The sequence below is a fragment of the Pseudophryne corroboree genome, chromosome 4, assembly GCF_028390025.1.
Source record: "Pseudophryne corroboree isolate aPseCor3 chromosome 4, aPseCor3.hap2, whole genome shotgun sequence".
Classification (NCBI taxonomy): Eukaryota; Metazoa; Chordata; class Amphibia; order Anura; family Myobatrachidae; genus Pseudophryne; species Pseudophryne corroboree.
Window position 1 is genome coordinate 695,172,419 of NC_086447.1, and position 26,919 is coordinate 695,199,337.

The window sequence follows — 26,919 nt, forward strand, 5'->3', positions numbered from 1 at the left end:
TTGGTAGAAAAGCGGGATTCTTCCAAAGATCCGCTCTGTTATCATGAAACACCAGATAAGGTGGTTTGCATGACAACGCACATAGGGGGTCATTTTGATCCGATCGCACGCTGCAGTTATCGCAGCGGTGCGATCGGGTCAGAACTGCGCCAAAGGCCGTCGGGCCGCTACGATCGTCTCTGCCTGATTGACGCTGGGCGGGGGAGAAACTTAACATCCACTTGTTGTAAGGGTTCAAAAAGTGAGGACTACAACAAGTCTAAAACTAGATTGAAGTCCCATGGAGCTATATGTGGTATAAACGGAGGTTGAACTCTAAAATAGCCAAACGGCGCTGAAAGAAATTTGACGAAGCAGAAACCTGCACTTTAGTGTCGGTAAACGTAGTCCTCCATCTAACCTCACCTGTAAAAATAGCAAAAGACGAGATAACTTGAAAGAAGATGTCGGAAACTTCCGAGCTTCACACCAACAAATATAAGCTCGCCAAATCCTGTTGTAATGAGCTGCTGTAACTGGCTTTCTAGCACGTAATATGGTTGGTATAACAGACTCTGAAATGCCCTGTCGTCTTAAGAGAGCGGTTTTTAACAGCCACCCCGTCAAACGCAGCCGCGTTAAATCGGGGTAAAGTAATGGACCCTGTTGCAGAAGGTCTGGGCGAGTAGACCGTGGAGATCCAAGAACCACGCTCTCCGAGGCTAATGAGGCGCCACTAGTATGACGGTCGTGGACTCTCTTTTGATTCGCTTTAGCAACCGAGAAAGCAGCGGAAATGGTCGAAATAGATACGAGGCTGTACGGCCACGCTATTGTGAGAGCATCCACTGCCACCGCCTTTGGATCTCTTGATTTGAACATATACTTGAGTGTCTGATGATTTTGGCGAGATGCCATTAGATCCACCTGTGGGTAACATCATAGCTGGACTAACATCTGGAACACTTGTGGATGTAAAGTCCATTCTCCTTGCTAAAAATCCCGATGACTGAGTTAGTCTGTTTACTAGTTGTCCACTAATGGAATGAACACTGCCGATAATATCACCTGGTAATGCTCGGTCCAATTTAGGATTCGAGCAACTATTGCATGGCCATGCAACTTCGAGTCCTTCTTTGTTTGTTGATGTATGCGACTGCCGTCGCATTGTCTGACCGAACATGAACAGTGAAACTGTAAGATGTGAACTGCCTGTGAGAGCATTGTAAATTGGCCTGAGTTCCAAGACATTTATTGACAGTAATCTTTCCTGGTCTGACCACAGACCCTGAAGCTGACAATGTCGGACTATAGCTCCCCAACAGCTGAGAGTTGCGTCCGTCGTCACAGAATTATCCAATTCCAGACTCCGAACCTTTTTCCTGCAGTGAGATTTTGTATTTGGAGCCACTAGAGTAGTGATACTCTGGCCTTTGGAGCCAACCGCACCATCTGTTGAATTTGTAGATGAGAGCCCGACCACTGTGCAAGCAGATCAAGCTGAAAAGGACGTGAGTGAAATATTCCGAACTGGAGTGCTTGGAAAAACGCCATCATCTTTACTAACAGTCGAATACACAAGTGCATCGAGACTGTCCGTGGTTTGAGCACTAACTGTACTAAATGACGAATACTTTGCTTTTAAGAAATTCTGATTTGTTTCCGGAGATATTCAGAACTGGCATTGAATCGTCAGAATGTACCAGAGGAAACCGGTAAATAATGAGACAAAAGCTGACTAAGGGGGTAATTCCAAGTTGATCGCAGCAGGAAATTTTTTAGCAGTTGGGCAAAACCATGTGCACTGCAGGGGAGGCAGATATAACATGTGCAGAGAGAGTTAGATTTGGGAGGGTTATTTTGTTTCTGTGCAGGGTAAATACTGCCTGCTTTATTTTTACACTGCAATTTAGATTGCAGATTGAACACACCCCACCCAAATCTAACTCTCTCTGCACATGTTATATCTGCCTTCCCTGCAGTGCACATGGTTTTGCCCAACTGCTACAAAATTTCCTGCTGCGATCAACTTGGAATTACCTTCTAAGTGTGGGAATTGAACTATACATGGATGTTTATAAACCCTGTACAGTTCTAGAAACATTCTGAGTGCTGTGGTTGCTCAAACGGTATTACCGAGAAACAGACTTAGCCGTCTCACGAAACACGAATTTATAAAATGGCGTCCACAGCATGTTATTTTTAATGAAGTCTTTTAAAAGACACACACACACACACACACACACACACACACATAAAATAATAAGATTTTACTTACCGATAAATCTATTTCTCGTAGTCCGTAGTGGATGCTGGGACTCCGTCAGGACCATGGGGAATAGCGGCTCCGCAGGAGACAGGGCACAAAATTTAAAAGTTTGACCACTAGGTGGTGTGTACTGGCTCCTCCCCCCATGACCCTCCTCCAAGCCTCAGTTAGGACACTGTGCCCGGACGAGCGTACACAATGAGGAAGGATTTTGAATCCCGGGTAAGACTCATACCAGCCACACCAATCACACCGTACAACTTGTGATCTGAACCCAGTTAACAGTATGACAAATGTAGGAGCCTCTGAACAGACGGCTCACAACAATAACAACCCGATTTTTTTGTAACAATAACTATGTACAAGTATTGCAGACAATCCGCACTTGGGATGGGCGCCCAGCATCCACTACGGACTACGAGAAATAGATTTATCGGTAAGTAAAATCTTATTTTCTCTGACGTCCTAGTGGATGCTGGGACTCCGTCAGGACCATGGGGATTATACCAAAGCTCCCAAACGGGCGGGAGAGTGCGGATGACTCTGCAGCACCGAATGAGAGAACTCCAGGTCCTCCTTAGCCAGGGTATCAAATTTGTAGAATTTTACAAACGTGTTCTCCCCTGACCACGTAGCTGCTCGGCAGAGTTGTAATGCCGAGACCCCTCGGGCAGCCGCCCAAGATGAGCCCACCTTCCTTGTGGAATGGGCCTTGACAGATTTAGGCTGTGGCAGGCCTGCCACAGAATGTGCAAGTTGAATTGTGCTACAACTCCAACGAGCAATCGTCTGCTTAGAAGCAGGAGCACCCAGCTTGCTGGGTGCATACAGTATAAACAGCGAGTCAGATTTTCTGACTCCAGCCGTCCTTGAAATATATATTTTCAATGCTCTGACAACGTCCAGCAACTTGGAATCCTCCAAATCGCTAGTAGCCGCAGGCACCACAATAGGCTGGTTCAGGTGAAACGCTGAAACCACCTTAGGCAGAAAGTGAGGACGCGTCCGCAGTTCTGCCCTGTCCGAATGGAAAATCAGATATGGGCTTTTATACGATAAAGCCGCCAATTCTGACACTCTCCTGGCTGAAGCCAGGGCCAGTAGCATGGTTACTTTCCATGTAAGATATTTCAAATCCACCGATTTGAGTGGCTCAAACCAATGGGATTTGAGAAAATCCAAAACTACATTAAGATCCCACGGTGCCACTGGGGGCACAACCGGGGGCTGTATATGTAGTACTCCTTTTACAAAAGTCTGGACTTCAGGAACTGAAGCCAATTCTTTCTGGAAGAAAATCGACAGGGCCGAAATTTGAACCTTAATGGACCCTAATTTGAGGCCCATAGACAATCCTGTTTGCAGGAAATGTAGGAATCGACCCAGTTGAAATTCCTCCGTCGGGGCCTTCCTGGCCTCACACCACGCAACATATTTTCTCCAAATGCGGTGATAATGTTGTGCAGTCACCTCCTTCCTGGCTTTTACCAGGGTAGGGATGACCTCTTCCGGAATGCCTTTTTCCCTTAGGATTCGGCGTTCAACCGCCATGCCGTCAAACGCAGCCGCGGTAAGTCTTGGAATAGACACGGTCCCTGCTGAAGCAGGTCCCGTCTTAGAGGTAGAGGCCACGGATCTTCCGTGAGCATCTCCTGAAGTTCCGGGTACCAAGTTCTTCTTGGCCAATCCGGAGCCACGAGTATCGTTCTTACTCCCCTTTGCCGTATAATTCTCAGTACTTTTGGTATGAGAGGCAGAGGAGGAAACACATACACTGACTGGTACACCCATGGTGTTACCAGAGGGTCTACAGCTATTGCCTGAGGGTCTCTTGACCTGGCGCAATACCTGTCCAGTTTTTTGTTGAGGCGGGACGCCATCATGTCCACCATTGGTCTTTCCCAATGGACCACAATCATGTGGAAGACTTCTGGATGAAGTCCCCACTCTCCCGGGTGCAGATCGTGTCTGCTGAGGAAGTCTGCTTCCCAGTTGTCCACTCCCGGGATGAACACAGCTGACAGTGCTAACACATGATTTTCTGCCCAGCGGAGAATCCTTGCAGCTTCTGCCATTGCCCTCCTGCTTCTTGTGCCGCCCTGTCTGTTTACGTGGGCGACTGCCGTGATGTTGTCCGACTGAATCAACACCGGCTGACCCTGAAGCAGAGGTTTTGCCAGGCTTAGAGCATTGTAGATTGCTCTTAGCTCCAGTATATTTATGTGAAGAGACGTCTCCAGGCTTGACCACACGCCCTGGAAGTTTCTTCCCTGTGTGACCGCTCCCCAGCCTCTAAGGCTGGCATCCGTGGTCACTAGGACCCAGTTCTGTATGCCGAATCTGCGGCCCTCTAACAGATGAGCACTCTGCACCACCATAGCAGAGACACTCTTGTCCTTGTGGACAATTTTATCCGCTGATGCATCTGCAGATGCGATCCGGACCATTTGTCCAGCAGATCCCACTGAAAAGTTCGTGCATGGAATCTGCCGAATGGAATCGCTTCGTAAGAAGCTACCGTTTTTCCCAGGACTCTTGTGCATTGATGCACAGATACTTTTCCTGGTTTTAGGAGGTTCCTGACTAGATCGGATAACTCCCTGGCTTTCTCCTCCGGAAGAAATACCTTTTTCTGAACAGTGTCCAGAATCATCCCTAGGAACAACAGACGTGTCGTCGGGATCAGTTGGGATTTTGGAAAATTCAGAATCCACCCGTGTTGTTGGAGCACTACTTGGGTTAGTGCTACTCCCACCTCCAGCTGTTCTCTGGATCTTGCCCTTATTAGGAGATCGTCCAAGTAAGGGATAATTAAGACGCCTTCTCTTCGAAGAAGGATCATCATTTCGGCCATTACCTTGGTAAAGACCCGGGGTGCCGTGGACAATCCAAACGGCAGCGTCTGAAACTGATAATGACAGTTTTGGACCACGAACCTGAGGTACCCTTGGTGTGAAGGACAAATTGGAACATGAAGGTAAGCATCCTTGATGTCCAAGGACACCATAAAATCCCCTTCTTCCAGATTCGCTATCACTGCTCTGAGTGACTCCATCTTGAACTTGAATTTTTGTATGTACAGGTTCAGAGATTTTAGATTTAGAATCGGTCTTACCGAGCCGTCCGGCTTCGGTACCACAAATAGCGTGGAGTAATACCCCTGTCCCTGTTGTAGGAGGGGTACCTTGACTATCACCTGCTGAGAATACAGCTTGTGAATGGCCTCCAATACCGTCGCCCTGTCGGAGGGAGACGTTGGCAAAGCAGACTTTAGGAAACGGCGAGGAGGGGACTTCTCGAATTCCAACCTGTAACCCTGAGATACTACCTGCAGGATCCAGGGGTCCACCTGTTCTTATAGGAACGAAAGGACTGCGGCTGAAAAGCCTGCGGCTTTTTCTGCTGGGAGGTGACCTGGGGTAAAAAGGTGGATTTTCCGGCCGTTGCCGTGGCCACCAGATCCGATAGACCGACCCCAAATAATTCCTCCCCCTTATACGGCAATACTTCCATATGTCGTTTGGAATCCGCATCACCTGACCAATGGCGCGTCCATAAACTTCTTCTGGCAGATATGGACATCGCACTTACTCTTGATGCCAGAGTGCAAATATCTCTCTGTGCATCTCGCATATAAAGAAATGCATCCTTTAACTGCTCTATAGTCAGTAAAATACTGTCCCTATCCAGGGTATCAATATTTTCAGACAGTGACTCCGACCAAGCCACGCCAGCACTGCACATCCAGGCTGAGGCGATTGCTGGTCTCAGTATAACACCCGTATGTGTGTATATACTTTTTAATGTATTCTCCAGCCTCCTATCAGCTGGATCCTTGAGGGCGGCCGTATCAGGAGACGGTAACGCCACTTGCTTTGATAAGCGTGTGAGCGCCTTATCCACCCTAGGAGGTGTTTCCCAGCGCGCCCTAACCTCTGGCGGGAAAGGGTATAATGCCAATAACTTCTTTGAAATTAGCAGTTTTCTATCTGGGGTAACCCACGCTTCATCACACACTATATTCAGTTCCTCTGATTCAGGAAAAACTATCGGTAGTTTTTTCACACCCCACATAATACCCCTTTTTGTGGTACTTGCAGTATCAGAGATATGCAAAGCCTCCTTCCTTGCCGTGATCATATAACGTGTGGCCCTACTGGAAAATACGTTTGTTTCTTCACCGTCGACACTGGATTCAGTGTCAGTGTCTGGGTCTGTGTCGACCGACTGAGGTAAAGGGCGTTTTACAGCCCCTGACGGTGTCTGAGACGCCTAGACAGGTACTAACTGGTTTGCCGGCTGTCTCATGTCGTCAACCGACTTTTGTAGCGTGCTGACACTATCCCGTAATTCCATAAACAAAGCCATCCATTCTGGTGTCGACTCCCTAGGGGGTGACATCACCATTATAGGCAATTGCTCTGCCTCCACGCCAACATCGTCCTCATACATGTCGACACACACGTACCGACACACAGCAGACACACAGGGAATGCTCTGATAGAAGACAGGACCCCACTAGCCCTTTGGGGAGACAGAGGGAGAGTTTGCCAGCACACACCCAAGCGCTATAAATATATATAGGGACAACCTTAATAAGTGTGTTCCCTTTATAGCAGCTCAAATATTATAAATATCGCCAATAAGTGCCCCCCCTCTCTGTTTTTACCCTGTTTCTGTAGTGCAGTGCAGGGGAGAGTCCTGGGAGCCTTCCTCGCAGCGGAGCTGGGCAGGAAAATGGCGCTGTGTGCTGAGGAGAATAGGCCCCGCCCCCTTTTCGGTGGGCTTCTTCTCCCGGTTTTTTTGGAACCTGGTAGGGGTTAAATACATCCATATAGCCCCAGGGGCTATATGTGATATATTTTAGCCAGAATAGGTATATTACATTGCTGCCCAGGGCGCCCCCCCCAGCGCCCTGCACCCTCAGTGACCGCTGGTGTGAAGTGTGCGGAGAGCAATGGCGCACAGCTGCAGTGCTGTGCGCTACCTCATGAAGACTGAGACGTCTTCTGCCGCCGGTTTCTGGACCTCTTCTCTATTCGGCATCTGCAAGGGGGTCGGCGGCGCGGCTCCGGTGACCCATCCAGGCTGTACCTGTGATCGTCCCTCTGGAGCTAGTGTCCAGTAGCCTAAGAAGCAAATCCATCCTGCACGCAGGTGAGTTCACTTCTTCTCCCCTAAGTCCCTCGTTGCAGTGATCCTGTTGCCAGCAGGACTCACTGAAAATAAAAAACCTAACAAACTTTTTCTAAGCAGCTCTTTAGGAGAGCCACCTAGATTGCACCCTGCTCGGACGGGCACAAAAACCTAACTGAGGCTTGGAGGAGGGTCATGGGGGGAGGAGCCAGTACACACCACCTAGTGGTCAAACTTTTAAATTTTGTGCCCTGTCTCCTGCGGAGCCGCTATTCCCCATGGTCCTGACGGAGTCCCAGCATCCACTAGGACGTCAGAGAAATATACATACATTTATATCATCAGCATAGGCTTAATAGCCTGTTTTGCCCATAGGTATGTAAACAGCATATGGGTATGCACAAGCAAAACACACACTGTGCATGCAGCCTCCGTATTAAGTTTAGGGAAATAGCTGGACTGGGGCCTCAATATATATATCCCCCCCACAGCTCTAACCCAGTGCAAAGTGGCAGATGGATATATACATCCCCATGGCGGCAGCGTGAGCTGACCGTCCGCTCACTGCAGCGGCAGTGCAGCCTCGTGAGGACCGGTGACGGGCTTAGTTGATACATGAGAGCCCTGCACATAGAGGTAAACCTCCACCACATCCCCAGAGTGAGCGGCGTATGTAGTAGTGATCTGGCTATGCAGCAGAGCTGACCGCCGCGTCTATGTACCAGAGTGGAGCGGCAGCAGCGGGAGCTGACCACCACGTCTAGCAACATTGGAGCTCAATGTAGCGGTGGCAGCGGGAGCTGACTGCCGCGTCTAGCAACATTCGAGCTTAGTAGCAACATTGAATCCTAGTGGAGCGGCGGCAGCAGGAGCTGACCGCCGTATCTATTTATTACTGTGCAGTGGTATGGGGAGAGTGAGCTTCTGTCCTTTCACATACACACAGGACGGCGGCAGTGGGAGCTGACCATCTTGTAGTTCCACAGCAGCGGTTCTGGGAAGAGGGTGTTGGGTGCAGCGCCTGTAACCCCCCCTATAGTGAAAAGGCACACACAGAGCAGCGGTAGCATGAGCTGACTGCCCGGCCCTTACTCACTGCACCTGCCGGGACCTGGAGGCAATGACGGGGCTTCTCTGTGAGTTCCGTCCTGCAGCCAAGGCTGAGTCAGCAACTGCTGATGAAGGTATATGGCGGTGCTTCTTTTATAAGTGCCGACAAGCCTTATTACTGTTATAGCAGCATACACAGTCCCGGACCCACGATTCTTAGTAAGCTGGGAAGGGACTGTGGAAGTAAAAAGAAACATAAAATAAAGTATTTGAGACTTCCAAAACGTGTCCCTTCCCTGTGAAGGCACAAAAAACATTGTGGCATCTTGGGAGTATCGCACCGTCCATATCCCAAGAGTACTCCAGTGACCCCTAGTGGATGAAATAGAAATCTGATGTAGTCCCTCCCTGTTACATTTGGGGGATACTTAGGGGTTTATTTATAAAAATTCTCACTTAACTGAGAATTTTTCTCTTCAAAACTGTTCATAAATTAGGTTTTTTAATATAGTTTAAAGAGTAGCTGATTGGTTGCCATGGGCAACTTCTCCACTGGCTCACTTATCCACTCTTTTTACTGCTTATTAAATATCCCCCTAAATATTATATTCTGTACATCTGCAGAATGGATCTCCTAGTCAAACACTGGGGGACACAGTGGGGAAGCGCGGTCGCATGTGATCTGACCATGCCAGTTAAGTGGTTAAAAGGGCAATCATTTTACTAGCAAAACAAAGCTACTAAAATCATTGCTCTTTTAATTTAAGGGCATCAACAGAAGGGCAGAGTTTTACCGCCTGGTGCTTTGTAAATAAGCCCTATAATATTTGCAGGTATTCTCTGAAAAGGGCTGTTTTCGGGGGATAGCCAACAAATATTATTTTAATAAATAGGCCTCTATATGTCTCATTATTTTCTGTAATAGAGGGAGAATTGTTATCTAAACAGTATGTGGCTTTAATAAATAATTGCGTTTTTTATACAACTTCATGCCCTAGTTCACTGATTAGAGATAATAAGAATTTACTCACCGGTAATTCTATTTCTCGTAGTCCGTAGTGGATGCTGGGAACTCCGTAAGGACCATGGGGAATAGCGGGCTCCGAAGGAGGCTGGGCACTCTAGAAAGATTTATGACTACCTGGTGTGCACTGGCTCCTCCCACTATGACCCTCCTCCAAGCCTCAGTTAGGACACTGTGCCCGGACGAGCTGACATAATAAGGAAGGATTTAGAATCCCGGGTAAGACTCTTACCAGCCACACCAATCACACCGTACAACTCGTGATACTATATCCAGTTTGACAGTATGAAAACAACTGAGCCTCTCAACAGATGGCTCAACAATAACCCTTTAGTTAACAATAACTATTTACAAGTATTGCAGACAATCCGCACTTGGGATGGGCGCCCAGCATCCACTACGGACTACGAGAAATAGAATTACCGGTGAGTAAATTCTTATTTTCTCTGACGTCCTAGTGGATGCTGGGAACTCCGTAAGGACCATGGGGATTATACCAAAGCTCCCAAACGGGCGGGAGAGTGCGGATGACTCTGTAGCACCGAATGAGAGAACTCCAGGTCCTCCTCAGCCAGGGTATCAAATTTGTAGAATTTTGCAAACGTGTTTTGCCCCTGACCAAGTAGCTGCTCGGCAAAGTTGTAAAGCCGAGACCCCTCGGGCAGCCGCCCAAGATGAGCCCACCTTCCTTGTGGAATGGGCATTTACAGATTTTGGCTGTGGCAGGCCTGCCACAGAATGTGCAAGCTGAATTGTACTACAAATCCAGCGAGCAATAGACTGCTTAGAAGCAGGAGCACCCAGCTTGTTGGGTGCATACAGGATAAACAGCGAGTCAGATTTTCTGACTCCAGCCGTCCTGGAAACATATATTTTCAGGGCCCTGACAACGTCTAGCAACTTGGAGTCCTCCAATTCACTAGTAGCCGCCGGCACCACAATAGGCTGGTTCAGGTGAAACGCTGACACCACCTTAGGGAGAAATTGGGGACGAGTCCTCAATTCTGCCCTATCCATATGGAAAATCAGATAAGGGCTTTTACATGATAAAGCCGCCAATTCTGACACTCGCCTGGCTGAAACCAAGGCCAATAACATGACCACTTTCCCCGTGAGATATTTCAGATCCACGGTTTTTAGTGGCTCAAACCAATGTGATTTTAAGAAACTCAACATCACGTTGAGATCCCAAGGTGCCACAGGAGGCACAAACGGGGGCTGAATATGCAGCACTCCTTTCACAAATGTCTGAACTTCAGGTACTGAAGCTAGTTCTTTTTGAAAGAAAATCGACAGAGCCGAGATCTGTACTTTAATGGAGCCTAGTTTTAGGCCCATATTCACTCCTGCTTGCAGGAAATGCAGAAATCGACCTAGTTGAAATTCCTCTGTTGGGGCCGTTTTGGCCTCGCACCATGCAACATATTTCCGCCATATGCGGTGATAATGCTTTGCCGTAACATCTTTCCTGGCCTTAATAAGCGTAGGAATGACTTCTTCCGGAATACCCTTTTCCTTTAGGATCCGGTGTTCAACCGCCATGCCGTCAAACGCAGCTGCGGTAAGTCTTGGAACAGACAGGGCCCCTGCTGTAGCAGGTCCTGTCTGAGCGGTAGAGGCCACGGGTCCTCTGAGAGCATCTCTTGAAGTTCCGGGTACCACGCTCGTCTTGGCCAATCCGGAACCACGAGAATTGTGTTTACTCCTCGCTTTCTTATTATTCTCAATACCTTTGGTATGAGAGGCAGAGGAGGGAACACATAAACCGAATGGTACACCCACGGTGTCACTAGAGCGTCCACAGCTATCGCCTGAGGGTCCCATGACCTGGCGCAATATCTTTTTAACTTTTTGTTGAGACGGGACGCCATCATGTCCACCTGTGGTTTTTCCCAACGGTTTACCAGCATCTGGAAGACTTCTGGATGAAGTCCCCACTCTCCCGGGTGGAGGTCGTGTCTGCTGAGGAAGTCTGCTTCCCAGTTGTCCACTCCCGGAATGAACACTGCTAGTACATGATTCTCCGCCCATCGGAGAATTCTTGTGGCTTCTGCCATCGCCATCCTGCTTCTTGTGCCGCCCTGTCGATTTACATGGGCGACTGCCGTGATGTTGTCTGACTGGATCAGCACCGGCTGGTGTAGGAGCAGGGATTTTGCTTGACTTAGGGCATTGTAGATGGCCCTTAGTTCCAGAATATTTATGTGAAGGGAAGACTCCTGACTCGACCATAGTCCTTGGAAGTTTCTTCCCTGTGTGACTGCCCCCCAGCCTCGAAGGCTGGCATCCGTGGTCACCAGGACCCAGTCCTGTATGCCGAACCTGCGGCCCTCTAGAAGATGGGCACTCTGCAGCCACCACAGTAGAGACACCCTGGTTCTTGGAGACAGGGTTATTAAGCGATGCATCTGAAGATGCGATCCGGACCACTGGTCCAACAGGTCCCACTGAAAGATTCTGGCATGGAACCTGCCGAAGGGAATTGCTTCATAAGAAGCCACCATCTTTCCCAGGACCCGCGTGCAGCGATGCACTGATACCTGTTTTGGTTTCAGGAGGTCTCTGACTAGAGATGACAACTCCCTGGCTTTCTCCTCCGGGAGAAACACTTTCTTCTGGACTGTATCCAGAATCATACCCAGGAACAGTAGCCGTGTCGTCGGAACCAGCTGTGACTTTGGGATATTCAGAATCCAGCCGTGCTGGTGCAGCACCTCCTGAGATAGTGCTACTCCCACCAACAACTGTTCCTTGGACCTCGCTTTTATTAGGAGATCGTCCAAGTACGGGATAATTAAAACTCCCTTTTTTCAAAGGAGTATCATCATTTCCGCCATAACCTTGGTAAATACCCTCGGTGCCGTGGACAGTCCAAACAGCAGCGTCTGGAATTGGTAATGGCAATCCTGTACCACAAATCTGAGGTACTCCTGGTGAGGATGGTAAATGGGGACATGCAAGTAAGCATCCTTGATGTCCAGGGATACCATGTAATCCCCCTCGTCCAGGCTTGCAATAACCGCCCTGAGCGATTCCATCTTGAACTTGAATTTTTTTATGTATGTGTTCAAGGATTTCAAATTTAAAATGGGTCTCACCGAACCGTCCGGTTTCGGTACCACAAATAGTGTGGAATAGTAACCCCGGCCTTGTTGAAGTAGGGGTACCTTGATTATCACCTGCTGAGAATACAGCTTGTGAATTGCCGCTAGCACCGCCTCCCTGTCTGAGGGAGCAATCGGCAAGGCAGATTTTAGGAACCGCTGGGGTGGAGACGCCTCGAATTCCAGTTTGTACCCCTGAGATACTATTTGAAGGATCCAGGGATCCACCCGTGAGCGAGCCCACTGATCGCTGAAATTCTTGAGGCGGCCCCCCACCGTACCTGGCTCCGCCTGTGGAGCCCCACCGTCATGCGGCGGACTTGGAAGAAGAAGCGGGGGAGGACTTTTGCTCCTGGGAACCTGCTGTTTGTTGCAGCCTTTTTCCCCTACCTCTGCCTCTGGACAGAAAAGACCCGCCTTTTCCACGCCTGTTTTTCTGGGTCCGAAAGGACTGAACCTGATAAAACGGCGCCTTCTTAGGCTGTGAGGGGACATGGGGTAAAAATGCTGACTTCCCAGACGTTGCTGTGGAAACTAGGTCCGAGAGACCATCCCCAAATAATTCCTCACCCTTATATGGCAACACTTCCATGTGCCTTTTAGAATCTGCATCTCCTGTCCACTGGCGAGTCCATAAGCCTCTCCTAGCAGAAATGGACAATGCACTTACTTTAGATGCCAGTCGGCAGATTTCCCTCTGTGCATCTCTCATATATAAGACTGAGTCTTTTATATGGTCTATGGTTAACAGGATTACTTTAGATGCCAGTCGGCAGATTTCCCTCTGTGCATCTCTCATATATAAGACTGAGTCTTTTATATGGTCTATGGTTAACAGGATCGTGTCTCTGTCTAATGTGTCAATATTTTCTGACAGTTTATCTGACCACGCAGCGGCAGCACTGCACATCCAAGCTGACGCAATAGCTGGCCTAAGTGTAATGCCTGAGTGTGTATATACAGACTTCAGGATCGCCTCCTGCTTTCTATCAGCAGGTTCCTTGAGGGCGGCCGTATCCGGAGACGGTAGTGCCACCTTTTTAGACAAACGTGTGAGCGCTTTATCCACCCTAGGAGGTGTTTCCCAACGTGACCTATCCTCTGGCGGGAAAGGGAACGCCATTAGTACCTTCTTAGGAATTACCAATTTTTTATCAGGGAAAGCCCACGCTTCTTCACACACTTCATTTAATTCATCTGATGGGGGAAAAACTACGGGTAGTTTTTTCTCTCCAAACATAATACCCTTTTTAGTGGTACCTGTATTTATATCAGAAATGTGTAACACCTCTTTCATTGCCTCAATCATGCAGTGAATGGCCTTAGTGGGCATCAGGTTAGACTCATCGTCGTCGACACTGGTGTCAGTATCAGTGTCGACATCTGGGTCTGCGGTCTGAGGTAGCGGGCGTTTTAGAGCCCCTGATGACCTGTGCGACGCCTGGACAGGCACGAGCTGAGAAGTCGGCTGTCCCACATTTGGCATGTCGTCAAATTTCTTATGTAAGGAGTCTATACGTGCACTCATTTCTTTCCATAAGTTCAACCACTCAGGTGTCTGCCCCGCAGGGGGTGACATCCCTTCTAAAGGCATCTGCTCCGCCTCCACATCATTATCCTCATCAAACATGTCGACACAGCCGTACCGACACACCGCACACACACAAGGAATGCTCCAACTGAGGACAGGACCCACAAAAGCCCTTTGGGGGGACAGAGTGAGAGTATGCCAGCACACACCAGAGCGCTATATAATGCAGGGACTAACTGAGTTATGTCCCCTATAGCTGCTTTTTCTATATAATTTATACTGCGCCTAAATTTAGTGCCCCCCCTCTCTGTTTTTACCCTTTTCTGTAGTATAGACTGCAGGGGAGAGCCAGGGAGCTTCCTTCCAGCGGATCTGTGAAGGAGAAATGGCGCCAGTGTGCTGTGGGAGATAGCTCCGCCCCTTTTCCGCTGACTATTCTCCCGCTTTTTTCTATATTCTGGCAGGGGTATTTTCCACATATATAGCCTCTGGGGCTATATATTGTGGTATTTTTGCCAGCCAAGGTGTTATTATTGCTTCTCAGGGCGCCCCCCCCCAGCACCCTGCACCCTCAGTGACCGGAGTGTGAAGTGTGTGTGAGGAGCAATGGCGCACAGCTGCAGTGCTGTGCGCTACCTTGGTGAAGACTGATGTCTTCTGCCGCCGATTTTCCGGACCTCTTCTTGCTTCTGGCTCTGTAAGGGGGACGGCGGCGCGGCTCCGGGACCGAACACCAAGGACTGGGCCTGCGGTCGATCCCTCTGGAGCTAATGGTGTCCAGTAGCCTAAGAAGCCCAAGCTACCACCAGTTAGGTAGGTTCGCTTCTTCTCCCCTTAGTCCCTCGCTGCAGTGAGCCTGTTGCCAGCAGGTCTCACTGAAAATAAAAAACCTAATTCTATACTTTCTTTCTAGAAGCTCAGGAGAGCCCCTAGTGTGCATCCAACCTCGGCCGGGCACAAAATCTAACTGAGGCTTGGAGGAGGGTCATAGTGGGAGGAGCCAGTGCACACCAGGTAGTCATAAATCTTTCTAGAGTGCCCAGCCTCCTTCGGAGCCCGCTATTCCCCATGGTCCTTACGGAGTTCCCAGCATCCACTAGGACGTCAGAGAAATTACATTTTACATAACAAGCGCTGTTTCTGATAACTGTTTTGTTCTTTTGAAGGTTTTGCGGTTTGTCTGAAAAACTGGGGATAAATATGACCTGAAGAAGTAACCAGCAAGGACCGGTGGGTGGCAGCGGTGAGCGCTCATCATGTAGGGTGTATTGTGCTGGGCTGGGAGAGAGGCTGCTGCAGCAGCAACAGTCAGTCCTCTCTCTCCACTCGACATGCGGCTGTCAGCAATGGGGAAGGGGAGGGCAGCAGGACCTGGGCCCCCTCCAGTGAGCCCAGGTAAACAGTACCCACTCCCCCCCTTCTCAGCACCACTGGTTATATTATATATGTAAATCAAGGATTTAAGTAACTTGTCTGAACGTCTATATTCATCCTTTTACCAATGTTTGGGAGCAAAGGGATTATTGTCATTTGCTCTTATTCATTAACAGATTTGTTTGTTCATATCAGCCAACTGTTTGGCTGGTTGGAATCATAGGACCAGATTAAAGTTGGGAGATAAACAAAAAAGAGCAAGTAACTGTGTACCTTGTCAAAACCAAGTTGCACTGTAAGTGGCGCAGATGTAAAATTTGCATAGGAATTTATATTTGAGAGGGGCATGTCCAGGGGCAGATTGGCCATAGGGCTCACCAGGAAGATTCCTGGTAGGTAGACGTGTCTGTGGAGCCTGCTTTGTGTGTTGTCATGTGGTCCCACCCCCCAAATGACAGGCAACCCACCGCACTCATTACAATGCATTGTCCCCATTCATTCTGTTATACCATCTCCGCAGTACAGCAACTCTGCCATCCAGTGATGCTGCCATGGCTACACGGTATGTTCTGCCCCTTGTGCAGTCCATGTCAGGCCACTTCTACAAAATTTTACAGGGCCACTTTTAGTTCCTAATTCGCCCCTGGTCTCATGCACAACTGCAGTAAAATACACTATGAAGGATGCAATTGCATACAATCAGGCCCTATGAGGAGGGATTCTGTTTCCCTCAACAGACCACACACCCTCATCAGACCGCACCCCCATTAGGGCTGCTTCCATAAATTTCCCGGGCTGGTTTTCCGTTGCAATCCGCCCGTGATTGCTCTCATCGCTTTTCCTCTTTCCCCCACATAAAGGAGGTTCTTCATAGATCCATGAGTTCTTAATAACATGGAGCCTAATTCAGACCTGATCGCTAGGTTACGTTTTTTGCATCCCTGTGATCAGATAGTCGCCGCCTACAGGGAAAGGGGGAAATCGGTGTGCAGGGGTGCGATCGCATGTGCAGGAGAGCTGCACACACAGAAGTTTGTGCAGTCTCTGCACAGACCAGGACTTACTCTTCCAGTGCAATGATCGGGGCCGGAGCGGACGTCAGAAACCCTCCCTTCAAACACCTGTTCCCTCCTGCGTTTCTCCGGATACTCCTTAAAAATGGTCAGTTGCCACCCACAAACGGCCTCTTCCTGCCAGTCACCTTGCGATCGGCCGTGCGATCGCTTTTCTCGCACCATCCTATCGCTGCAAACCTACGCGGCTGCACATTGCGGTGCATACGCAGTTCAGACCTGATCGCGCCTGCACATTGCGGTGCATACGCAGTTCAGACCTGATCGCAGGCTGTATGAAAACGCAGCCTAGCGATCAGGTCTGAATTAGGCCCATGGTGCACTGTTGAAACAGGTAAGCAAAGGTCTTTGGAGACGGCCCTGTACCATTTAGCGGTCTTGTGTTTCATGATAATAGCACTTGTTATGCTCCCAAACAGCTCTCTTGTCTTCCCCATTGGGACAAAATAACGGAATAAAAAAATTGCCTTTTTAAACATTAAAGCCATCATTCATTCATTGGTTAATTTAAGTCATGTGAGCTTTGACAATTCATGTATCACCTGTTCATTTATCACTAATTCCTCAAAAGGGTGAGAATAATTTTGTCATGGCAATCTATTCAATTTATGTCGTTTTTCCTCATATTGTGTTTTCAAATTGTTACTGTTTTAGCCTTAGCTGCCAAACATGAGTGTCTAATGTCTGTAGACCAAAGCTGTTCCCTCTACATTGTTTTTTTCAGTAGACATTATACATGATGTACTTAAAATTGAAGGGTGCCAATAATGTTCACCAGAGCTGTATATGAAGGTATACGGACTCTGGACCCCTTACCACGTGTTGTAAAGCAATTTTACAAATATGGGTCCTTAAAAGACTTTCAAAAGTTTAAAGAAAGCCTTGGGGGGTGGGGCGGCCATCAGTATTTCTGCGATCTCAGCAAAAGTACACCCTCATGCTTCAAGATGTCTTCCTCTTGAACCGCTACAAATTCTCTAATGCCAAGGCCCCTGCATTATGCTTGTAGTGATGTTTATTAGATTCTTCTCAGTTGGAGAATCTTACAGGTCCCAGTGGACAATACATGTGGGTTACCAGGATGATGCAGCTTCCATACTGTTTATGTCTCATCTTACCTGTCAGAGTTATCAACAAAAAAATGAGATACTTGATAGATCCTACTTCTATGTTAATGGTATAATGGTTGTTGCAGGATAAGCAGTTTTGGCAGGGGAGACTTCTTTCACTTAAAAAAAAACCATGCCTTAATATTTACTAGTGAAAGTGATTGGGTTTATACATAACAACATGTGGGCACTGGTGTCATTAGACCCTAAGGTTTGTCTCCTGGAGACAGTCTCCACACTCATCAAGGTCAAAGCTTTACATCATATGTTATCATAGAAATTATAGCTGTAAATAAGGTGCAGCAAGGTCCAGAAAAATGTTCTAAAATTTGCAATATGTGGATAGAGAACCTGATTCTGAGTCGTACAGCAAATGCGAGTATCGGTCATCCTATGCCGAACATACGTGCTCTAGCATGTGGAATACTGTCCCGCCCTCTTTTTCCGGCTGCAGCGGACATCGCTAGCATTAGCACTGGATGCAAAAATTTGTCAAAAACCAGCATCCTATTCCCTCTCCATGTCACAAACAAGCACACTGTTCCCACTAGACGGAAGAGTTAAGTGCGCCTGCATGGTCGCTGGCCATCTGTCACCCACAAACTGTGTCTGCCTTGTGCAGTCGCCGATTTCTTTCTATGGTGCTTGCCAAATTCCCTTTTACTTTGCTTGCTTCCACACTCTGAATCAGCCCCAGGTTGCCGTACCACAGCAGCCACGGACTTATATGTCCTCTCTATTTTACGAGTATGGTTCATTAGGTCAACAGTAATAAGGTTGACAGTGTCCAGGTCAATACCAAATTTTCAACTTGCACAAGGTTGACGAGAAAACGGTCGACATGAAAATGGTTGACGCGTGAAAAGGTTGACAAGAGTTTTTTAGGTTTTTGGAGTGTCAATTTTTACATTTCGGCACAACCTCCAATCAGTGTACCGTGTACCCTTATGTCAGGCAAGGGTTACCAATGACCGTTCCCAATCGTAATCCGTTTGGATAGTATGAAAAAGTTTTAAAAATGAATAACAAAAATGCAAAAAAACTCATGTTGACCATATGCCGTGTCAACCATTGTCATGTTGACCTTTTGACCATGTCGACCTAAAGACTGGATACCCTATTTGACTATACCTGGAGCAGGTCAGGACTCCATGGCGGGATCATCTGGCTGCCCGTAAAGCCTTTTATGACCCTTGTCCTTGCTGGTAATCTATGTCTTTACTTTAGGAAGAAGTTCTCTTCTAAACTTGCACTTTGGAACCATCTCACATTTAATTAAAATTTGTCATGTAATACACTATGTAAACAGTTTGTTATATCAACTCAATTGTGTTTTTTGTGTGTTTTTTTTTTTTAGAAAATGCAAATTAGAGAACAGAGACGGCTGTAATAAATGTATGAGGTTGGGTGTCGTGGACACCCACAAGTGGGAATAGCCCTGGTGGGTCAGGATTTCGGCTGTTGGTATTGCCAGCTGTTGGGATTTCGGCGTTGGTACGCTAAACGCCGGGATGCCGACAGCTGTAATTTTAACTGCAACCCAGCCCAATACAACTAAGAACAGAAAGAAACAGTTATGCAGAATACATGCAACTTAAACACAGAAGATTTTCTGGAATGATGCAATGAAAGCGTCGCCTCCCAATTACCAAACTGCTAGCTCACCTGTGTATCACAGTAATGACAGAGACTACAATGCAATCGTCAGTGCCTTACAGAAAGCTGGCCCACGTATGTATATGAATGCACAGTGATCTGACATTGTGATCACACGCAAATCAAAATGTGGAAGCAACTGTATACAGCAGCACTAAAGACTCTACCATTATCAGACGCACCCACCTTACTACCAACCTGACACAGGAGCAGCAGCCTGTCCTGTCTTGACAGCGCTACAGCTGCCGTCCTCCTCTTCCTGCTTGGTGAATGGAGCGCAGAGGCTCACGGGAATTGTAGTCCCCTGGCCACCCGCTGCGGGAGCTCAGATCTAGCGAGGACTACATATCCCAGGCGCGCAGCGCGGCCGGAGAGGCAGCGGGTGTGTAGTGTACACATACACAGTATAGTGAGCGCTGCTAGGTAGGATGGTGGCACCTGGCCTGGGCGCATTCTGCGCGCTGCTCCTGTTGGCGGTCCAGGGACCCAGCAGAGGGGTAATTGGCAGCGGAGGAGGCAGCACCCTGCATCAGATTCCCCCACCGGCCAGCCACGCCGGACCTGGGGGCTGCAGCCACAGAGACCCGGCAGAGACTGATTCCGCCTGGGACCTGGAGGAGTGCGGTGAGTGCCCCTATCACAGCATAGGGGCTGTGCCATGGGAGCCCCCACCACTATACCTATGCCTGCTGGGAGGGATGTGTGCACATGTCACTGTATCCATCACACTGTATGATCAATGGTACATATATGTATATACATTGTTTTTACATTCTCTGGAAGTATATAGCTTGGTTGACGTTTTGGTTAGCATCGCCACTTCACAGCACTGAAGTCTTGTGGTGCAGTAGTGTGGGTTTTATATGTTCTCTCCATGTTTGTGCACATGGGCTACTCCGAGTTCCTCCCACAATTAAAAAAACATACTGGCAGGTTAATTGGATTTGGACAAAAAATATGAATAAAGAAATACACGTACACACACACACGTGGTAGGGAATATAGATTGTAAGCTACTCTGGGGCAGGGACTGATGTGAATGAATACATATTCTCTAAAGTGTTATAATCATACTTGCCTACCTGACCCTCTCCATGAGGGAGAAAATGCTCTGTTCCTGGACTTTCCTGGTAATGTATGATTGCCATCACCTGTGGTGAAACACCTTTCTTATCAATAAACTAGCTCACCACAGGTGATGGCAATCATACATTACCAGGGAAGTCCAGAAACAGAGCATTTTCTCCCTCATGGAGAGGGTCAGGTAGGCAAGTATGGTTATAATATATGAATAACGTCGTATATACATGTACAATGTTATATTTTGTGCCACTGGGGAAATTTAGAACAGTTATACTAAAGGTACTAAAGAACATTAGCACTGTTTATATGCAACTTGGATATGGTAAATTATTGTTATTCACTTGGATTGGAATGTAGAGCAAGTCATTAAAGTACTATGTTTTGTTAGGCCATCGCTGTTTCTTATTGGTTATCTGTTGTCAGCTGCTTATTGTCACTGCTGTATTCTGGGATATGTGACATACCTTCATGTCTAAACATTTTCTACAATCCCATTCAGTGAAACTGCACCCATAGCCAAACTTCTTCCTTACAGTGCACTGTGATACTATTGAACTTATTTTTAAAATCACACTGCTGTTATTCACTATGATATCTAATGCATTTCCTCCAGCAAGCAAAAGGCTAGTTTCACCTTTATACAGGACACTTTGAAGCATAACACCTGTTCCCCTTACCTGAATTATTGGAGTCAGTCCTTTGGCATCTCATCCTGTTTAGATACTGTAGGACCCTAAAAGAGAGGGCTGGTATGCAAGAAGGCTGCAAAAAACCCAGAAGCCTGCAAGCCAAATCTTGTGTTGTATGGTTTCTTGCCCTGCTGTGCAAGAATTTAATGCCCCAGAATCCAGAATGTTTTATTTGTAACCAATAAATAACCTGATTATTTAGTGTATATATTACTTTAATTGGAATATTCAATCTGAAGAACTAATATACCATTTGTACTGTACTACAGTATATTTCATCTCAATCTGTTGAGCTAAAGAGATGACTATTTCACAATTAACCGTGATCCTTTGGCTTTGCTAAATGAAAGTATCCAGTTCTGTAACAGTTTACCCACATACAAGTACATGTAGGCTCAATTGAATACATGCATTTACACATAATCTTGGTAACTGAATCAAGATATATGCCTGACTGCTCTCTATTCCTTTGAGTTGTCTGGTGTTTAGAACATAATGGAGCTTATTAGCCAACCTGATTTTCTCTGACGTCCTAGTGGATGCTGGGAACTCCGTAAGGACCATGGGGAATAGCGGCTCCGCAGGAGACTGGGCACAAAAAATAAAAGCTTTAGACTAGCTGGTGTGCACTGGCTCCTCCCCCTATGACCCTCCTCCAAGCCTCAGTTAGATTTTTGTGCCCGAACGAGAAGGGTGCAAGCTAGGTGGCTCTCCTGAGCTGCTTAGAAGTAAAAGTTTAAATAGGTTTTTTATTTTCAGTGAGTCCTGCTGGCAACAGGCTCACTGCATCGTGGGACTAAGGGGAGAAGAAGCGAACTCACCTGACTGCAGAGTGGATTGGGCTTCTTGGCTACTGGACATTAGCTCCAGAGGGACGATCACAGGTTCAGCCTGGATGGGTCCCGGAGCCGCGCCGCCGGCCCCCTTACGGAGCCAGAAGAGCGAAGAGGTCCGGAGAAAGCGGCGGCAGAAGACGTTCCTGTCTTCAAATAAGGTAGCGCACAGCACTGCAGCTGTGCGCCATTGCTCTCAGCACACTTCACACTCCGGTCACTGAGGGTGCAGGGCGCTGGGGGGGAGCGCCCTGAGACGCAATAAAAACGATATAAAAACCTTATATGGCTAAAAAAAATGCATCACATATAGCTCCTGGGCTATATGGATGCATTTATCCCCTGCCAGTTTCCTGAAAAAAGCAGGAGAAAAGGCCGCCGTGAAGGGGGCGGAGCCTTTCTCCTCAGCACACAAGCGCCATTTTCTTTCACAGCTCCGCTGGAAGGACGGCTCCCTGACTCTCCCCTGCAGTCCTGCACTACAGAAACAGGGTAAAACAGAGAGGGGGGCACTATTGGCAGCTAATATATAAATACAGCAGCTATAACAGGGAGTAACACTTATATAAGGTTATCCCTGTATATATATAGCGCTCTGGTGTGTGCTGGCAAACTCTCCCTCTGTCTCCCCAAAGGGCTAGTGGGGTCCTGTCCTCTATCAGAGCATTCCCTGTGTGTGTGCTGGGTGTCGGTACGATTGTGTCGACATGTATGAGGAGGAAAATGATGTGGAAGCAGAGCAATTGCCTGTGTTAGTGATGTCACCCCCTAGGGAGTCGACACCTGACTGGATGGTAGTAATTAAAGAATTACGTGACAATGTCAGCACTTTGCAAAAAACTGTTGACGACATGAGACAGCCGACAAATCAATTAGTGCCTGTTCAGGCGTCTCAGACACAGTCAGGGGCGCTAAAACGCCCGTTACCTCAGATGGTCGACACAGACCCTGACATGGATACTGAATCCAGTGTCGACGGTGACGAGACAAACGTAATGTCCAGTAGGGCCACACGTTACATGATCACGGCAATGAAGGAGGCATTGAACATTTCTGACACTACAAGTACCACAAAAAAGGGTATTATGTGGGGTGTGAAAAAACTACCAGTGGTTTTTCCTGAGTCAGATGAATTAAATGAGGTGTGTGATAAAGCGTGGGTTTCCCCCGATAAACTGCTGATTTCTAATAAATTATTGGCACTATACCCTTTCCCGCCAGAGGTTAGGGCACGTTGGGAAACACCCCCTAGGGTAGATAAGGCGCTCACACGCTTATCAAAACAAGTGGCGTTACCGTCTCCTGATACGGCCGCTCTCAAGGAACCAGCTGATAGAAGGCTGGAAAATATCTTAAAAGGTATATACACACATACCGGTGTTATACTGCGACCAGCGATCGCCTCAGCCTGGATGTGCAGCGCTGGAGTGGCTTGGTCGGATTCCCTGACTGAAAATATTGATACCCTGGATAGGGACAGTATATTATTAACTATAGAGCATTTAAAGGATGCATTACTATATATGCGAGATGCACAGAGGGATATTTGCACCCTGGCATCTAGAGTAAGTGCGATGTCCATTTCTGCCAGAAGAACGTTATGGACGCGACAGTGGTCAGGTGATGCGGATTCCAAACGACATATGGAAGTATTGCCGTATAAAGGGGAGGAGTTATTTGGGGTCGGTCTATCGGACCTGGTGGCCACAGCAACGGCTGGAAAATCCACCTTTTTACCCCAGGTCACCTCTCAGCAGAAAAAGACACCGTCTTTTCAAACCCAGTCCTTTCGTCCCTATAAGGGCAAGAGGGAAAAAGGCCGCTCGTTCCTGCCCCGGGGCAGAGGAAGGGGAAAAAGACTGCACCATGCAGCCTCTTCCCAGGAGCAGAAGCCCTCCCCCGCTTCTGCCAAGTCCTTAGCATGACGCTGGGGCTCTGCAAGCAGACTCGGGCACGGTGGGGGGCCGTCTCAAGAATTTCAGCGCGCAGTGGGCTCACTCGCAAGTGGACCCCTGGATCCTGCAGGTAGTATCACAGGGGTACAAATTGGAATTCGAGACGTCTCCCCCTCGCCGGTTCCTGAAGTCTGCTCTACCAACGTCTCCCTCCGACAGGGAGGCAGTATTGGAAGCTATTCACAAGCTGTATTCCCAGCAGGTGATAATCAAGGTACCCCTCCTACAACAGGGAAAGGGGTATTATTCCACGCTGTTTGTGGTACCGAAGCCGGACGGCTCGGTGAGACCAATTTTAAATCTAAAATCTTTGAACACTTACATAAAAAGGTTCAAATTCAAGATGGAGTCACTCAGAGCAGTGATAGCGAACCTGGAAGAAGGGGACTATATGGTATCTCTAGACATCAAGGATGCTTATCTCCATGTCCCAATCTACCCTTCTCACCAAGGGTACCTCAGGTTTGTGATACAAAACTGTCATTATCAGTTTCAGACGCTGCCGTTTGGATTGTCCACGGCACCACGGGTCTTTACCAAGGTAATGGCCGAAATGATGATTCTTCTTCGAAGAAAAGGCGTATTAATTATCCCTTACTTGGACGATCTCCTGATAAGGGCAAGGTCCAGGGAACAGTTAGAGGTCGGAGTAGCACTATCTCAGGTAGTGCTACGTCAGCACGGGTGGATTCTAAATATCCCAAAATCACAGCTGATTCCAACAACACGTCTACTGTTCCTAGGGATGATTCTGGACACAGTCCAGAAAAAGGTGTTTCTCCCGGAGGAGAAGGCCAGGAAGTTATCCGAGCTAGTCAGGAACCTCCTAAAACCAGGACAAGTGTCAGTGCATCAGTGCACAAGAGTCCTGGGAAAAATGGTGGCTTCTTACGAAGCGATTCCATTTGGAAGATTCCATGCAAGAACTTTTCCGTGGGATCTGCTGGACAAATGGTCCGGATCGCATCTTCAGATGCATCAGCGGATAACCCTATCTCCAAGGACAAGGGTATCTCTCCTGTGGTGGTTACAGAAGGCTCATCTTCTAGAGGGCCGCAGATTCGGCATTCAGGATTGGATGCTGGTAACCACGGATGCCAGCCTGAGAGGCTGGGGAGCAGTCACACAGGGAAGAAATTTCCAGGGCTTGTGGTCAAGCATGGAAACGTCTCTTCACATAAATATCCTAGAGCTAAGGGCCATTTACAATGCCCTAAGTCAAGCAAGGCCTCTGCTTCAGGGTCAACCGGTATTGATCCAGTCGGACAACATCACGGCTGTCGCCCACGTAAACAGACAGGGCGGCACAAGAAGCAGGAGGGCAATGGCAGAAGCTGCAAGGATTCTCCGCTGGGCGGAAAATCATGTGATAGCACTGTCAGCAGTGTTCATTCCGGGAGTGGACAACTGGGAAGCAGACTTCCTCAGCAGACACGACCTCCACCCGGGGGAGTGGGGACTTCATCCAGAAGTCTTCCAAGTGATTGTAAACCGTTGGGAAAAACCAAAGGTGGACATGATGGCGTCCCGTCTCAACAAGAAACTGGACAGATATTGCGCCAGGTCAAGGGACCCTCAGGCAATAGCGGTGGACGCTCTGGTAACTCCGTGGGTGTTCCAGTCGGTATATGTGTTCCCTCCTCTTCCTCTCATACCAAAGGTACTGAGAATCATAAGAAGGAGAGGAGTAAGAACGATACTCGTGGCTCCGGATTGGCCAAGAAGAACTTGGTACCCGGAGCTGCAAGAGATGCTCACGGAGGACCCGTGGCCTCTACCTCTAAGGAAGGACCTGCTCCAGCAGGGACCTTGTCTGTTCCAAGACTTACCGCGGCTGCGTTTGACGGCATGGCGGTTGAACGCCGGATCCTGAAGGAAAAAGGCATTCCAGATGAAGTCATCCCTACCCTGATCAAGGCCAGGAAGGATGTAACTGCAAAACATTATCATCGCATTTGGCGAAAATATGTTGCGTGGTGTGAGGCCAAGAAGGCCCCTACGGAGGAATTTCAACTGGGTCGTTTCCTACATTTCCTGCAAGCAGGATTGTCTATGGGCCTAAAATTAGGATCCATTAAGGTTCAAATTTCGGCCCTGTCGATCTTCTTCCAGAAAGAACTGGCTTCAGTGCCTGAAGTTCAGACGTTTGTCAAAGGGGTACTGCATATACAGCCTCCTTTTGTGCCTCCAGTGGCACCTTGGGATCTCAATGTAGTTTTAGGGTTCCTAAAATCACATTGGTTTGAACCACTTGCCACAGTGGATTTGAAATATCTCACATGGAAAGTGGTAATGCTGTTGGCCCTGGCTTCAGCCAGGCGCGTATCAGAATTGGCGGCTTTATCCTATAAAAGCCCTTACCTGATATTTAATTCGGATAGGGCGGAATTGAGGACTCGTCCTCAATTTCTCCCTAAGGTGGTTTCAGCGTTTCACATGAATCAACCTATTGTGGTACCTGTGGCTACTAGGGACTTGGAGGACTCCAAGTTGCTGGACGTAGTCAGGGCCCTGAAAATATATGTTTCCAGGACGGCTGGAGTCAGAAAATCTAACTCGCTGTTTATACTGTATGCACCCAACAAGCTGGGTGCTCCTGCTTCTAAGCAGACGATTGCTCGTTGGATTTGTAGTACAATTCAGCTTGCACATTCTGTGGCAGGCCTGCCACAGCCAAAATCTGTAAAAGCCCATTCCACAAGGAAGGTGGGCTCATCTTGGGCGGCTGCCCGAGGGGTCTCGGCTTTACAACTTTGCCGAGCAGCTACTTGGTCAGGGGCAAACACGTTTGCTAAATTCTACAAATTTGATACCCTGGCTGAGGAGGACCTGGAGTTCTCTCATTCGGTGCTGCAGAGTCATCCGCACTCTCCCGCCCGTTTGGGAGCTTTGGTATAATCCCCATGGTCCTTACGGAGTTCCCAGCATCCACTAGGACGTCAGAGAAAATAAGAATTTACTTACCGATAATTCTATTTCTCATAGTCCGTAGTGGATGCTGGGCGCCCATCCCAAGTGCGGATTGTCTGCAATACTTGTATATAGTTATTGTTA

General features: G+C 48.0%; 2 protein-coding genes across 12 annotated transcripts in view; one reads left to right on the forward strand and one right to left on the reverse strand.

Annotated features, from left to right (window-relative positions):
* ARV1 (ARV1 homolog, fatty acid homeostasis modulator) overlaps positions 1-21,135 on the reverse strand; it is a 69,577-nt gene extending 48,442 nt beyond the window's left edge. For 2 of the 9 annotated variants that reach the window (XM_063917925.1, XM_063917922.1), the window contains exon 1: positions 19,492-19,589. Coding sequence is in view for 2 of the 9 variants with exons in the window: in XM_063917921.1 (XP_063773991.1) it covers positions 19,744-19,758 (15 nt within the window). In the remaining 7 variants the exon portion in view is untranslated. Of the gene's footprint in view, positions 1-19,491; positions 19,596-19,743; positions 19,844-21,065 lie in introns of those variants that run through there. The other 7 variants (XM_063917929.1, XM_063917924.1, XM_063917928.1 and 4 more) reach the window with 7 other exon arrangements.
* Positions 19,656-26,919, forward strand: part of TTC13 (tetratricopeptide repeat domain 13) — a 227,023-nt gene continuing 219,759 nt past the window's right edge. For all 3 annotated transcript variants that reach the window (XM_063917918.1, XM_063917919.1, XM_063917920.1), the window contains exon 1: positions 19,656-19,929. In XM_063917918.1, the coding sequence (XP_063773988.1) occupies positions 19,734-19,929 (196 nt within the window). In that variant the 5' untranslated portion in view covers positions 19,656-19,733. The remainder of the gene's footprint in view (positions 19,930-26,919) is intronic.